Source organism: Peromyscus eremicus, chromosome 18 (assembly GCF_949786415.1).
Source record: "Peromyscus eremicus chromosome 18, PerEre_H2_v1, whole genome shotgun sequence".
NCBI classification, from domain to species: Eukaryota; Metazoa; Chordata; class Mammalia; order Rodentia; family Cricetidae; genus Peromyscus; species Peromyscus eremicus.
Window position 1 is genome coordinate 43,625,152 of NC_081434.1, and position 16,707 is coordinate 43,641,858.

The window sequence follows — 16,707 nt, forward strand, 5'->3', positions numbered from 1 at the left end:
CGTTGACCTCCGACCTCACAAACACAGACATGGGTGCTCACATGTGTACACACAAATGCACCATCTACACACACACACAAAGAAGAAGAAGAAAACGCCATAGAAAGCTAAGTGGGAAAGATAAAATTCTCAGATCTTATTGTAGAATACCTGGGTTTTTTAATCAGACACAGAGATGAGGGTGATAAATACAACACAAACACAGAGATGGTTAAGTGATGCAGCTGTAAATAATTCTCATCTTGATCTGGAGCTGCAGCTCAGTGGTAGAACATCTGCATACCATGTGCATGGTGCTAAGTTTAATTCCCAGTACTGGAGGGGGGGAGCTCCTTGTCTTGAATATCTATGATCATTTCAACACTATCATCTTAATTTTAAAAGTGTCATTTAAAACAGAGACCACTTCTGAGAGGGCCATAATCCCTTCTATCCTATCAGCTTGGACTTAACTGGTGGCTCCAACTGCTACGGTGTGACATGGGGTGAGGAGCATTCCTAGAAATGTACCTGCTAAAATCCACTCTAGCACAGGTGCTGTGCGTCACTCAGTTGTCTTTCAGCACGATAACAAAATACCAAAATACCTGACATAAACAATGTAAGGGAGGAGGACTTGCTTTGGCTCCCAGTTAGAGATTTGAGTCCACAGTTCTGGGTATGTGGTGAGGCAGAACAACACGGAGCAAGCTATGCCCTCCAAAGACACACACCCCTGGCCCACTTCCTCTCACCAGGCCCCACCCATCTTCCATAATTTCCACTGCCTTTGGATAATATTTTTCAGGGTCTGAATCCATCACTAGATTAATTAACCATTGCTTAGTTCATAGCCCTTGTAATCTGACTGACTGAAAATGCCCTCACAGACACATCCCGGGGTGTGCTTTACTGACCCCTTGGGTGACTCTCAATCCATCCAAGCTCACTATTGATGCCAAGCATCACAGTCAAAGTCTTGACACTGAGACTAGTGTGGTTGTGTTTCTTCTGGGTTGTAGTTTCAGCTTGTTCCAGACCAGATCAACAGGTGCTGTGGGACTAGAGTCCCAAATCTCCTTCTCTATCACCCAGTTTTCCTGTACCTCTCTCTCTTACTCCCATAGTTAGTGCCTCCCTCCCTGCCCTCTCTTCTACTTTATAGTTGTGATTTTAGTACTTTTAGCTAAGTAGTTTATACTTCTCGTTTCTTCCTCTTGCCACACCCTTGCCTCACAGCCCTACAAGTGGAGTATTATCAGCCCCGTTTGCAGACTGGTAAACTAATATCTGGCCTAAAATTAAACAGAGAGTAAGTGACAGACCCAGTGGCATGCCATGCTCCCTCCAGGTCCCCCCAGTACAGTGTGTGACCAGAGTGGACAGGACAGAGGGAAGAGAACATCCATCTCCTCTCCCCTCCAGCTCCATCTTCCAATGAGCTGGAAACAAAGCCTCCAATCTTTCGATTGTTGAGTATGCCTACAGTCTGCAGAGATGTCTGAGTGTGATGCCTATGCCAGGTAACAAAAGATCCCTGATGGGGACGCACTCAATGAGTGCCTCACACTGGTCAGATTGATAAAACACCAGTCTCCCGAGGTTGGGGAAACCACAGGCCCTAGGGAAGATCTAACACAATTATTTTGCTATATGAACATGACATCAAACTGCCTGTTTATACCCATAGATCAGTGCTGCCCCAGCCTTGCTCAGAGAAGCCTTTGTCTACAGTGGGTGACAGTTAAAGCAGGAACTGATCGAATGCTAAGAATAGGAGTGGCGCTCAGCCCTAAGTGTGACATCCGTGTCACCCTCTGAGGCTCAGGGAACATCATGGAAAGGATTCAAGAGCTAGAGGATGGGGAGAAATGAAAACATATGACTGTTGCACCCCCACAAACTCACAGCTTTGTGCAGCGGCTACTGCACAAAGCTGGCCCACCCACTGCCATCGTGGATGGGGGAGGCTCAAGAGGCCCCCACCTCTCCCTGAGGAGCTGTAGGCAATTCAAGCTTGGGGGTGAGAGAGCCATAGTCCTCAGTGGTGCGGCCCCTGGAGAGCCTTGTTCAAATAAATGATTCCCCCACCCATGCTCTGGCAACCCTAATTACACGCAGTGTGTCCCAAACAAATAAAAAGACTTGCAAGTAGGTGAAGGACTTGAGAGGAAGAAGGGGTGGAAAAAAATAGGGGGAATATAGTCTAAGTGTGCAAGTCTCTGTGTGCACGCGCGCACAGAGTGTGTGTGCATGTGTGTATGAAATTGTGAAAGAATATATTTTAAAGTACAATTAGGAATTATATGATAGTAAGATTATGAATAAATGCAGGGGAAGAATAAACACAGAATCCATACACCAGTTCCCTCTAGGGTGGGAGAAAATGGGTTACATCAAGGGAAGAATTACATCACGGCCTTCAGCTGCATGGGCAGTGTTTTCTTTCATCAATGTGATGTCCCAGCGCTGCTCTTGAAGTCTCTTTCAGATGGGAAATATCTTATAACCGTTAAACCAACAAACAATAACCACCAGAAACACTCTTGCCGCTTATTATTAGGTGCAAAGAGTGGGAAACAAAATTGGATATGCACTAGGTTCTCAATTTCATTAAAAAACAGAACAAATAAAAACACAACTATAGGGCTTTTTTCCCCAGACTAGCAGACAGAAGTCTGGGACACCTGTTATTGCCCTTTTTATGCTGAACAACTTATTGCTGTTTCCGAACTTTTGCTTTGAGTGCATATTGCTTTTGGTATCAAAATCAAATGTTACTTCTTTATCTAAAAAGATAAATTGGTTCACCTTGAGTGCAGGAATATGGTAATATTTAGCCTGAAATAAGGAGGAAATTATTCAAACTGAGTTTGGGGATTACAGAATCCAGTTTAAGTCTTCAGCTCTCAGCTGACAAAATTTTCTTATCTGTAAAATGCTTAAGTAATAATAATAATAAAAATAACGAATGAGTACCTTTCCAGATTGCCTCCAGGGGCATTGTGGGAGTGTGAGGAGATGATGTATACCTTGCTTTTTCTCCTCTCTCATCTTTGTGAGACAGTACTTGACATACACAGCACAATGGAAGGAGGGTCTGCCGTGCTTCACAGCTTCATATGGGTCAGTCCATCATGGGGTGCAGCAACAGCTCACGTCATCACAGAGAGGAGACAGAATGGCACTCTGATAGGGAGGGGCCAGGGCAGCACTTCCCCCAACAAGGACCCACCTCCCAGCTGTGCCATCCTGTTTCCAGTCCACCAAGGGATTGGTCCATCCATTAGGTCACAGTCTCATGATGTGGTCACCTGTGGAAATACACTCACAAACACACTCAGGAGTGTGCTTCATCAATCTCCTAGGTGTCCCTTAATACAACCAAGTCTACAACTGAGTTCATTCCGTGGTTTTGTGATCCACAGACGGCCATTGGGCAAGACTGTAGTAGACACCCAGAGGGAAAAGCTGAGCTCTCTGGGGGCCCCTGATACATGAGGACAAGTGCATTGTGGGAACAACGCAGGACAGGGTGACAGACTATCTGCACAGCCTAGAGAAAGGAACGTGATGACCCCTGTTGAGGGACAGACTGATCCGAAAGGAAGAGACTGACGTCATTACTGTGTAACAAGGAGAGATAAACTTTGACCTCAAGAGAATAGACTCCTACAAATGAAGCAAACACCCTTCAGACGACTAAGAGTGACGTGAAAGAAACAAGTCCAAGTGTCATGGGAACCCTGTTTCCTCTCAGGCTTTCCTCTCAGATCTCCTCATTTGTATCAAAGGGCGAGAGGCACACACGCCTGGAGAAACGTTGCTGCTGGAACAGATCGAAGCCCAGATTTTATACTCAGCCTCGTGTTGGGAATAGAAGTGTCTGAGAGCCTGGCAATGGAACAGGGCACCAGGCAGGCAAGGGCAGTTGCCTGGAAAACAGTGGGATGCTCCAAAGAAGCCACCGCCAGGAGACACGCCGTGCCCGTAGGGTATAACTGATCAATGCTAGCAGCAGAGAGGCCATGAGCTCCTGCAGTGGCCTAAAGAAGGCCCAGAGTGGTGAGGAGACTCATTATTGGAGGCAGAAGTGTGCTAGGAACAATGAAGCTGCCATTCTCTGAACTCACAGTTTTAGAATTCCTGACATGGGACTGAAGAGATGTCTCAGTGGTTAAGAGCATTGGCTGCTCTTCCAGAGGACCTGGATTCAATTCCCAACATCCAGTGTCCTCTTCTGGCTTCTGTGGCCAGCAGGCACACATGTGGTGCACATACATACATGTGGAGAAAGCACCCATGAACATAAACTAGTAAAGTCACTTAAAAAAGAATTCCTGCCATTTTCATGACCCTCCCATTGTGTGATCACTGGTATTATCTTCCCCGTTTTGCAGATGAGGAAATGGGCAGGGATCCATGTAATGCCTTGCCCGCAGCTGCACTGTGGTAAAGCCAGAATTCTGAATCAGTTGTCTGGAGCACCTCTGTCTCTACAGACTGTTGGGTGCTCCCAGGTAAGCTCTTCTGAGAGCTCAGATGTGCACGGGTGTATTGGAGCTATAGCACAGGGCTAACGCCTGCAGAGCTTTCGGTGGGGATCCCTGACAGCATTCTGTGAGCGAATCTTTCTACAGAGCAGACAGCCCTGTGGCAATGCTCTGAGATTACTAATGAGTGATTTCCTCTTGTGTCTTTCAGCTCACAGCCCCGCATTTTCCCGTGGTGATCAAGCTGGGACATGCCCATGCTGGCATGGGAAAGGTACGTGAAGAGCTTGAACTAACACACCCAGTACAACCACAGCTCCCCAGCCTATCTGCTGCCTCTCCCCACTGGCACAGTCCCCCAGGACTCCCCCAGATTATCTGCTGCCCCTCCCCACTGGCACAGTCTCCAGAAGAAAGTGTCAGAAGGAATCCACAATCCACCTCCCTCTGCTCCCAACTCACCACTCTAAGCTTGCAGTAGCATAGACTGTCTCTCTCACTCAGACCGAGCTCTGAACATCCCTTGAATTGATAGCTTCCAGTTCTCCACGATTATAGCTTAAGAGACATGAAGGAAAAACCTTTGTTGACAGTGATTCTTTTGTACCAAGTAGCTATTACCTTCTCCTCAGCATTGTAAGTTCCTGTCTTATTTGTCCCTCCATCCCCTGCTGGGCTAGCCCCACCAAAGTGCAAACAGGGCCTCACAGCAGGAGCCCCTGGAGTCTGCAGACCTGCCGAACTAAACAATGTATCTTAGACAGACCACATCCAGGGCAGCTGTGTCGGTCAGCCTCTCAGTTACAAGTGTCAAAGAGCAACTAGCTTTGGAGAAAACAACCAATCCATTTGGACCTCTGACTGAAGTTACTCTTTCCAGCATCATGTCTCATGGGAGATTGATTGCTTGGGTTCATCTACCTACCTCCAATGAGAGGGGAGAGAGGGATGTGTCGGCCCCATTCGAGGGGAAAATCCAATCCTAGAGTTGTGGGCAGTGGGGAGCTAGAGCAGTATACCTCTGGGCCTCAGCAAGAGCTAAATGACGGGGGGTGGGGGGTGGGGGTGGGGGTGTTGACCAGCTCAGACAGCTGTACAACTGTGCACTTCATGCCTATATTCTTCTCCACCTGCCCCATGATCTTCCCATTGAGGAGGCATAAGGAGAGGGTCAAAAGTTCAGGGTGAAGCAGGGCAAGGTGGGACAAGTTCGAAACCAGCCTCTTTAGGCTTGCTCGCCCCTTAGACGGTGATTCGAATCAGCCTTTAAAATGAATATTTTTATGTGAATCAGCCTTCTGCCTCTGTGACAAAATGTGCAAGAAAAACAGCTTCTAGGAAGTTTGCCTGTCTGTCTGGCTTTGCCTGTTTCAGAATTTTTGATTCATGGTCACTTGGCCCTGTTTGGGGGCCTCTGCTGGCACAGTTCACCACAGCAGAGAGTGTGGTGAGTCAAAGCTGTTCATGTTATGGCAGCTGAAGAGAAAGACGGACAGAATGGGTGACAAAGCCACTCCCCTGGAAGCCCACAGAGCTATGAATCCATTGATGAGATCTGAGCCCTCCTGAGCCAATCACTCCCACCCCCCCAAGCCTCTTCTTCTAAATTGCTACAATGGGGGTCAAACATTCAGCACTTGAATTTGGGGAGGATATTTAATATCCAAACCATAATATCTCTGTGCAGACTCCTTAGAACATCCACAGGATAAAGAAAGGAATGTTTGCCTCTTTTCCCATTACTATATCCCAGGACCCGGGATGGGTCTGGTGAACAGATGAGGGATCCCCCTCTAGAAGCCTGGTCCTTCTTTGCCCGCCCCCTCCTCCACCTCTACAATCTGTCTCTAGCCGCCGCCTTCTCCTCCTCCTCCTCCTCCTCCTCCTCCTCCTCCTCCTCCTCCTCCTCCTCCTCCTTTGGGCTAAAAGCACCCTCCCCATGGTTCCCAGTGGTCTTCATGCTAATTCAGTGGATATTCTTCTGTCCTGAACTGATGTCTCTACATCGCTTAAGCTTTCTGAGCGTCCCTTCTCATCCTCAAACTAGCATCCCTAGTGGCCTCTGATTCAAGTTTTTCTCCTGGCTTTCTTCCTCAGTTTCACTGATTATACCTTCAGTCTCTGTCAAGGACAAAATTCTCCTGTGCCACCCCTGACCATGGCCATGCCGTAAGCACACTGTTATCTCTCACTAACTCCCTCAGCTTCAGGTGCCATCCTCATGTCAACAGCCCCCTGAGTCGTATTTCCTGTATCTCCAATTACCTCCTGTGTTTTGTCACCATGTCTCCATGGAAACATCCCAAACAATGTCCATTATCTCTTCGCCTCCCCTTCATCTTCTTCCTCTCCTGTGACTTCCATCTCTGCAGCAGAAACCCGTCATCCAGTTATTTCAAAACCGAAATCAAAAGACGAGGGTAGCTCAGGGGTAGAGTGCTTGGCTAGCATATCCTAGGCCCTGGGTTATCTTCCATCTCCAGCACAAACAACTCAGAGATGTATGAGTCATCTCTACCGTCTCCATGACCAAATGGTCACCAAGGTCTTGTCACTTGACCCTTGTTTCTCTAGTTGCCCCATTTCATCTGTCCACTGGCACCATCTTGGACAGCTCTGGTGAAGTTAGAGGACTCCCAAGGACATAATTATATCCCTAAAGCTTAAAATAATCCCGGAGAAGAAATAAAGAAGTGCCTACAGAGATGGACGTAATACATAGGCAAGAGGGATGTCCCAGAGGTCAAGAAGTCAATCCCCAAAGCAAGAAGACAAATAAACATGGGTTTTCAAGAATGCTGACATGGAGGAAAGGGGGCTTTTCTCCTTAGATTCGAAAGGAGAAAGCTTACAAGGAACACTCCCGGAAAGCTGACTGAGCAGATGACATCATGTTCATGCTAAGAGGGTAAAGAACACAACATGTACCTCCTACAGTCCTTGTACCTTCTCCCAAGAAGGGACATGGGCGGCTGGAGTCCAGCAGGGAAAGCATGCCCCAAAGATACCTGGTGAGGAGGTGTCAATGACTTGGTGTTTTGCAAAGCCCACTCAGGACCCAGTGGGTGGCAGTCACTGACCCACCCTCAAGCACATGTACTCCTGTGGAACACCCACAGACCTGTGCCTGTCTACCTGGGAGGTCAGACAACCGGTAGGACCCAGTCCCTGCCATCAAAAAATTGTGGAGACCATCTCATATATAAGGAAGGATAAAGCCAGGTGTGATGACAACTATAATCCCAGTACTCAGGAGATTAAGGTAGTAGGGTCACAAGTTCAAGGCCAGCCTGAGCTGCCCAGTGAGACCCTATCTCAACAGTAAATAGTATTTATACAATATTTATATGTGGGGCATGATGGAAGACTATGCAAAGACTGTGGAACTTAAAGGAAAGAACTCAGTCCCACCTAGGACACGGAGTCTCTTACCACAGTGGAATCTCTCAAACAGGGGAGAGCTGAAAGACCTCTGTTTTACACAATATGGAAATATTTTGCGCAGATCACAACAATTCAATAGATGGATTAATCCATTCATGACATCAGAGCCCTCACGAGCCATTCACCTCCCAAACCACCTGGGAAAGACTTCTGAATGAGTTGACACTTGATTTCAAAGTCAAGTGGGTAGTGGTCAATGGCGTGACGAGTAAGAGTGTGCCACTGAGAAGAGCAAAATCGAGCTGCCAGGATGGCCTGGGAAAGCTGCACAAGGCTGGGTGGTCTGGAGGCTTAAGGGACACAATAAACCAGGAAGAAGGCAAGACAGAGGTGGGCTACCTCCTTTGCATTAAAACGAAGAACAGTGGGTACCATGAGACACAGGAATCAAAATCTAGGGACACACTACATTTGGGAGGTGCTTAGACAGGCAGGGTAAAATCATGGGTCTGCTGGTTAGTTTTTTTGTTTGGGGGGTTTGGAGCTTTATTGTTATTATTATTATTATTTTCAGCTTGACACAAACTGAAGTCATATGGGAAGAGGGAACTTTAATTGAGTGATTGCCTCCATCAGCCTGTAGACAAGTCCATGGGGCATTTTCTTGATTACAATCCATGTGGGCAGTACCACCCCTAGGTAGGTGGTCCTGGCTGGTAAAAGAAAGTAAACTGAGCAAGTCCTGGGGAGAAAGCCAGGAAGCAGCATTCCTTTGTGGTCTCTGCCTCCAGGTCCTTGCCCTGACTCCCCTCTGTGATGGACTGTGATTTGGACATGTAGGCCAAAAACCCATCTCCTCCCCAAGTTCCTATTGGTTGTGGTGTCTATCACAGCAATAGAAAGAAAACTAGGGGGCGGGTATGCTATGGAGCTTTCCAGAAGTCGGGGGAAGAAGTAGCAGGGAGTCTGCTTCCCAAAGGACACTGGTCTATGTCTGGAAACAATGTTAGTTGTTACAGTTGGGGGAATATGGGGTCCTTCTGGATCCTGCCAGGAGGAAGCCAGGGCGCTGCTAAACACCCCACCATGCACAAGATAGCCTCCCACAACAAAGAACCATACAGCCCCAAACATAAGCAGCATCAGATGGGAGGAAAAATCATTGCATTTGGATAAAATTGATTTTATTTCCTCTGTTGAATATTTTACAAGACTGGAAACAAGATGATGCTGTGGGGATTGTAGAGTTTGACATCTTTCAAAGTCCAGAGGGGATTCCATATCAGTGGGTCCATGACTGTGGAGTCAACTAAGCACAGACCTGAACTGAATAAGAAAAATTGCCTGGATGCCAGCCTGGTCTACAGAGCAAGTTTCAGGACAGCCAGGGCTACACAGAGAAACCATGTCCTGAAAAATGAAAAAGAAAAAAGAAAAAATTGTCTCTATACTTAAAATGTCTATTTTTCTTGCCATTATTCCCTAACTGTGTGACAAGTGTGTATATGTGTTACATGTTATAGGTATAGAGCAGGTTCAGCTACTATGCCATTTTATATAAGGACATGAGTATTCACAGACATGAGGCTTTTACAGTCTTTTACTGTTAAGTTTTCAATGTTTTCCTCCTTGGAAGCAGCACATCACAGCAACTAAGAATCTTCATTTGAGTCTAGATTCCACCATTTGTGTGTTGTGATGCTGTAAGTTCCTTCTTTTGTAAAGCGAAGATAATGAACATATCAATCTCACATGCTGGGTGTACGAATTAAAAGAAACTTATAAGTTGTAGCTCAGTACCTAGAACAAGTGGGCACTTGGTGGATATTAGAACAAAGGATGCCTGGACCTGCTCTGAGGACCCCAAATCCAGCTGAAGTCAGCAGGAGAGAGATGACTAAGCAGTGTCAGCTGTCAGAGACTATGAGTTCTTGTCACTTGGCTACAAGTTCAGTATGAGTCAAATGAATGTCAAGTTGCCAAAAACATCAGCAAATGCCAAATATGCATGGGTGAAAATGGGCTCCTCTGCATCACTCGTTGAGAAAAATGAAATATAACTAAAAATGACAGGACTGATAACACTAACTGTTGGCAAGGACACAGAACCTATTGTCTAAAATGTAGATAAAAATGAAAAGGATTGATAACACTAAGTGTTGGCGAGGACACGGGTCACCTATTGTCTAAAATGTAGCTAAATGTAGCTAAAAATGAAAGAATTGATAACACTAAGTGTTGGCAAGGACAGGAACCTATTGTCCAAAATATGGCTAAAATGTAGCTAAAAAGGAAAGGACTGATAACACTAAGTGTTGGCAAGGACACAGAACCCATTGTCTACTAAGGTGAAGACAAAGGACTTCTTTGGACATGTCTGGTTCTAAATGCTTCATGCACAGACCAAAGCCGTTGTTTATGGCAGTTTTGATGTGAGTCAGAGTAAGCCCTTTCTTGCTGGTGTCGATTCTGTCAGTCCTTTAGCCACAGCCATGACAGCATCAACTATGACACCATCAGCATTAGAAAACAAGTTCAAGGCATCCACCAGGAAGGCTCAGGCAAATGGATGGCTTGAGCCCAGGAGTTAGAGGCTAACCTAGGGAGTATAGTGAGACCTTGTTTCAAACAAAGAGTCAAGTGTAAGTCCCAAACGTAGTGTGGTGGAAAACACGTAGCACATTTCACCAGGTTCTGACCTGACTTCCCATGCACCGGTTACATGCACTTCAATTTTCACAACTCTAACACAGACACAATAAAGTCCCACCTAGGGCTCTAATGACAACAGAATAAATACATCCATCTGTGCTTAGGAGGGTGGCAGGTAAAGCTGGCATACGTTCACTGCAAGAAAGCTTCAAAGTCCAGTAGCAAATGTGAACTATTATTTTGATTAACCACTTACTGAGCTGAAGCAAGTAGCTGCTCATAACAAACAAAAAGGGAAGGAATTTAATTCAGTTCTGGGTAAACTCCTAAAATAAGGGCAACAGCTTCCAGCACAAGCAGCTAACCCCACCTGGGAGTTGCCCTGGGCTTACTTCCCCAGATTCTCCCTGTCAGAGCTTGAATTCCAGCACCCTACTCAGAAGATAAAACCTGAGGCTCAGAGAGGAGCAGGACCTTGCCCAGGCCACACAGCACTAGAATATCCCCCAAACAGAGAAGAAATGAGAGGTGAGATATTTGGCCCCATTCATACTTTTGAGACAGGAATGTAGTAATTGTGATAGTAATGCTAGCTATAGCAATGCAGAAGTCTCCTTTATCCAGGAATGATAAGTTCTACCACCCCCAAGTGAAGGCCTGAAACCACAAAACGTGCCAACCCTATGTCTACAGTTTTTACAACTTCCTTTTGGCATATGCAAATTGTTAACTCTTGCAAATTTCAGGACCGACATAAGGTAAAACAAGGGTCACCTGACCCCAAGCACGGCAATACCTAGACTAGTGGTTTTCATCCTTCCTAATGCTGCAACCCTTAATATAATTCCTCATGTTGTGTGACCCCCAACCATAACATTATTTTCATTGCTGCTTCATAACTGTAATTTTGCTACTGTGACGAGTCATAATGTAAAGATCCATGTTTTCCAATGGTCTTAGGTAACCCCTATGAAAGGATCATTCAACTCCCAAAGGGGTCAGGACCCACAGGTTGAGAAATGCTGGTCTAAACAGTAGTTCTCAGAATAGTGACTCACTGGAGGGTAGCATATACTGCACAGAAATGCTGCAGAAGGATGGTTCATACCAGGAGCAGCTAGCTGGGAGGAGGCTGGGACACACTGTCATCATTCTACTCAGAGTGGCATGGGACAAAAACCTAGGAATTATTTATTCCTGAAAATTTCCATTTGATATTTTCAAATTTCAAATAGCTGTGGAAAGCAAAACCATAGGTAAGAGGAGGCTATCATAATCACAATAGTGATTAAAGGAACCAATACGATAGATGATACAAGATAGATATAAGATATAGATAGATAGATAGATAGATAGATAGATAGATAGATAGATAGATAGATAGATTTTGTATTTACAGATGGGGAAATTGAGGCATGGGCAATAAATGGTGGAGTTGGAGTCCTGAGGCAGTCTGGCTGAGCTTAGAGGAGTAAAGGGTGTGGCCACTGAGAGGGTAGAAGGTTAAGGAGAACTAGAAGTCCTAACTCTTCCCGCTGCATGCACGCCATTGCCTTCTGAGAGGAAGTGACAGGGCTGAGGCACTGCAGTAGCTCCACGTGTTCTGGAGGACCAGGTGCCGGTCCCCATGTGCAGTGCTTGCAGCAGCCCCATCATCCCCCACACTGCCACTTGCTCCAGTTCACTGCCGTCATCAGCTCCAAGCAGCCTCGACTCAGCTCCCTTCCCTCAGGCTGACTCACGCAGCAAGCTTTCCCAGCACTGTGCTCTGTCAGTGGGAGGAGGTGGTCCTCCAACTCCATGCTGGAGAGGGAGGAGAAGAAAATAATCAAGGGGAGGACTAGGGCCCAGGGGAGCAGTTAACAAATCAAAGATTCTTCTGCCACTGGGAGTCTGCCAGAAAGGAGAATCATCAGTGTCCTGTGGTCAGCAGAAGCCTGTAGAATGTGAGTGATGCCACATGCAGGAGAAGAATGGTCAGGGCCCTGCTTCCATGAAGAAGGGTTTTTTTTGTTTTTTTGGGTTTTTTTTGCGTATTTATACACATACATATTTCACACATGACCACACGAACAGCCTATACACCCTTATTTTTATTTCTGCCTTTGAATACTAAAATACTACCCTTCTAAACTCTCAGAGGCTGAGGACAGGTATTCTATGGCTCTGTCAGCCTAGTATGTGTCATACTGAAGATAGGGTCATGGAGATCAGGAGGGAGCTCATTTTTCTAGCAAGGATTCAAGGCTTTGATCTTCCCCTGTGGATTTTATCTTCCACTTCCTACATCCTTGCATCATCCTTGGAAAGAGCTTCGGCCTAGATTCAAGAAACCTGGACTGTCCTGCCAGTCCCTACATCCCTGGGACCAGCACTGTTCCTGTGGGCCAGTTATTAACATAAATGCGGTTTCTGCATATGTGCATGAGCCTTGATTTTACTTACCCATCACTTGAAGAGCTGAAATGCAGGAAATGGTGTGTGACTGTGAGTGGGGAGGAAGGCTGGGGGGCACATGGCTTCAGACTCCAGTATTCCCTGGTTGTGAGCTTGCTCTGCCATTTGCCGTCTACAGGAACTTGAGAAAACATCTTACCTTCCCAGGACTTCTATCTCACTGAGATAGCTCAGAGCAGATTTTGGTGTTGAGCAAAGGAGGAGAGCGCATTAACAGTTTCCACCTATCTGTGTGCCAGATGCACCCTCTGAGCCTCCAAGTGTCCCTGGAAATTAGATCTAAGCCCTGGTTTGCACAGGTCCCCAGGGGTCATCTTATCAAGATCAAGGGTTAGCAGCAGAGAAGAGTGGGGACATTGGGTAAAGTGTCCCGTGTAGCATGAAGACCTGAGTTCAGATCTGTAACACCCATGGAAAAGCCAGATGTGGTAGCACCTGTTTTTAACTGTAATGCTGTGGGAACAGAGGCAGGTGGATCCCAGGACCTCCTTGGCCAGGCCAATCTAGCTAAAACAATTAGCTCCAGGTTCAGAGAGACCCTGTCTAAAAAGTAAGAAGGAAAATGGTAGAGAGACATTTGACATTGGTATCTGGGCTCCGCATATGAATACACATAGGTGTACACACACACACACACACACACACACACACACACACACACACACACACACGAAGGTCAGGATCAAGTTCAGCAGGTCCTACAGCTCCCTCTTCTTGCTGCCTAGTAAAGAGATATCAGTGACCTTGGTGTTTTGCAAAGCCCCCTCAGGACCCAATGGGTGCAGTCATTGACCCACATGTACTCCTGTGGTACACCCACAGCTGTGCCTACTCTACACTGGGAGTCAGACCACCAATAGGACCTGGTCCCTGTCCTCAAAAAATTGTGGAGACCATCTCATATATAAGGAAGGATAAAGCCAGGTGTAATGACAACGCAGTACCCAGAAGGCTAAGGCAGTAGGGTCATGAGTTCAAGGCTAGCCTGAGCTGCTCAATGAGACCCTATCTCAACAGTAAATAATATTTATACAATATTTATACATGGGGCGAGATGGAAGACTATGCAAAGACTGTGGAACTTAAAGGAAAGAACTCAATCCCACCTAGGACATGGAGTCTTTTGCCACAGTGAAATCTCTCAAGCAGGAGAGAGCTGAAAGACCTCTGTTTTATACAATATGGAAACACTTTGAGTAGGGTACAACATGGTCATAACAATTCCATAGATGGGTTAATTCATTCGTGAGGTCAGAGGCATAAGGAACACCCTGGTGGAATCATTTCTTCCCAATAAAAGACAAAAAGCAGGCTTCGGGGGAGAGTAGATGTCTAAAGGACTCCACAGAGCCCCACTGAGGAGCACGCAGTACCTTTGAGACAAGCACTGACCTTTCACGGAAGAATGGCCCTCGTTTTCTGGTCTGCTGACCTCATACCAGGCCTAAGGCCAAGATCAGTAAGATTCATCTCAGAGAAGGAAGAAAAGGCTGATGAATATCAAACCTACGTTCCAAAGAGTGTGTACCCTGCCACCTGCAGGCCCTATCTGTCACAGGGACAGAAGTCTGTCCACAGCCTCCTACGGAAGGACTAAGTATAAGTCACCTATTCTTGTGGATGTCAACAGCCTTCAAGGAGCGCATCGTATCTAAAGAAAGACAAAACCATCTTGGAGCAGATAAGATTTCCTTCCTGTTTCCCTGGCAGTGTCCGCCAGCATATCCTGACTCTGTGTATATAAAGCCTTCCTTTCGGGGGTCCTCAGCAAGAGGAGTTCCACGTGATCGCTGCCTCCCACTCTCTCCCCACCGTTAGACAGGCGTAGACACTAGAGAGAGTAGAATGCAGGACTAGAGAGGCAGCTTGATTGGCCAAGCGCTGGCCTTAACGGCATGAGGGCCAAGAGTCTATGTTTTGGTTCGTAAAGCCAGGTATGGTGGCATGCACTTGTCATCCCAGTCCAGAGAGGCAGAGACAGGTAGATCCCTGAGACTCACTGACCTGCCAGTCTAGCCCAATCTGTTGCTTCCAGGCTGATGACCCTATCTCAGAAGACAAGGAAGAAGGCTCCTGAGGTACAATACCAAGCTGACCTCTGGCCTGCACACACATAAATACATGTGAATACCAGAGAGAGAGAGAGAGAGAGAGAGAGAGAGAGAGAGAGAGAGAGAGAGAGAGAGAGAGAGAGAGAGAGAGGAGAGAGGAGAGAGAGAGAGAGAGAGAGAGAGAGAGAGAGAGAGAGAGAATACAATGAGCAAACCTTTTTATGCATTTTTTGCTATCAAAACCCATTTTACAGGTGAGATAAACTAAGACCAAGAAGTTACTCTCACAAGGCTGCACATGACATGCCCATACTGTTTCCTTGTGTTCTAGCGCCCATGCTCAAGAAGGCGAGCTTCCAGAAAGTTCTACCAGCCCCTACAGAACACAGCCTGGTGTCTATCAGGAAGAGTCCAGTCTTATTGTCAGCCCACAGGAGAAGCAGTGTCCTCAGACAGCCAATCTGCCTTCCTGGCATCTCAGCACAGACAGCTAGCTGCCCAGCAAGCTTCCTGGGGAAAACCCGTCACATCTCTGGCTTCTCGGAAAGAGCTGGAGTTTGGGGAAGCCGACAGTTTGGTTTGTCCAGGAAGGCCAGGAGGATAGAGTGTGGGCTTGTTGTCTGGGAGTGTGCACATGCATGTTGGGGAGTGAGAAGCATGTTCTCATTCTCAGACTCCACTAAGCCTCCGGACAATTGAGGCAGCAATGGCAGAGCCCGTGTCTGTGGCCCTGACTTCCGGCCTCCGCCCCAAGAATTATCCCACCGACACACCCACACTCCCAGGGTGAGGCCTGAAATGCTAGGGAGGTCCGTGCTGCGATGATAAATCCTAACCAGCCTTTTTTTCCCACCCCATGGTACTTGAACGTGGCGGTGTACATACAAAGATGCCACCAGAAGTCGAAGGGTTGGGTCTGGGGTGCCCAGACACCTAGGAGACAAGGGTCAGCAGTGTTGGCATCTGTTGGGATGTGTTAGGTGATAGCTCAAGTGGGTGTGACTCTGGAGTCAGACAGGCCCAAGCTCCTCCACAGCCCTGTCAATTAAGAGTGCCTCTTAAAGGACCACCAGCACAGCAACACTGGGGCCTCTCAGAAATGCAGAATGCAGGGCGGCCCCCAGCCCTGCTCTACCAGCATCGTAGCCTAACAAGATGTCCAGGTCGCTCATGTGCATGGCCATGGCTTGAGACCAGAGGATGCAATCTCAGATGGTCCAGGGACCAGGAACTCCACAGTGAATCAGGGACATGGGCAACCTAGAGGCAAAGGCCATGCCAGTCGGTAGGACAGAAACAACTCAGCTCCAGGCACTTAGGACTGGGAGACCGGGAAGCCTGGGGACACCTGGTCTTCTCTTTCTCTTATTATGTCTGCTCCCCCTTGTCATTAATCTTGGGCCACCAGCTTGGTGCCTCCAGTTTCACATTATAGACATGGAGTTTGGGTTTCACTTTGCTGAGGGCTGCAGAGACCAAGGTGAAGTCCCAGCTCAGATACATCTGAAGTCTATAACCTTGGGCCAACACTGAACTCTGGGGTCTTTTGTTTCTCACTTGTGAATGACCCTAATAACCCCCTAACTGGATGAGGGACTATCCCACAGGCACTCTTAGGAAGATGTTGGCTTGCCTCCTCTAGATCTGAGCTGCTTCCAAAACTGTCCTGTGTAGGCAGAGATCACCAGGGG

General features: G+C 47.1%; 1 protein-coding gene across 2 annotated transcripts in view; it reads left to right on the forward strand.

Moving 5' to 3' along the window:
* The window catches only part of Syn3 (synapsin III), a 410,018-nt gene that overhangs the window by 335,551 nt on the left and 57,760 nt on the right, over positions 1-16,707 (forward strand). For both annotated transcript variants that reach the window (XM_059245152.1, XM_059245151.1), the window contains one exon: positions 4,684-4,746. In XM_059245152.1, coding sequence (XP_059101135.1) covers positions 4,684-4,746 — 63 coding nt within the window. The remainder of the gene's footprint in view (positions 1-4,683; positions 4,747-16,707) is intronic.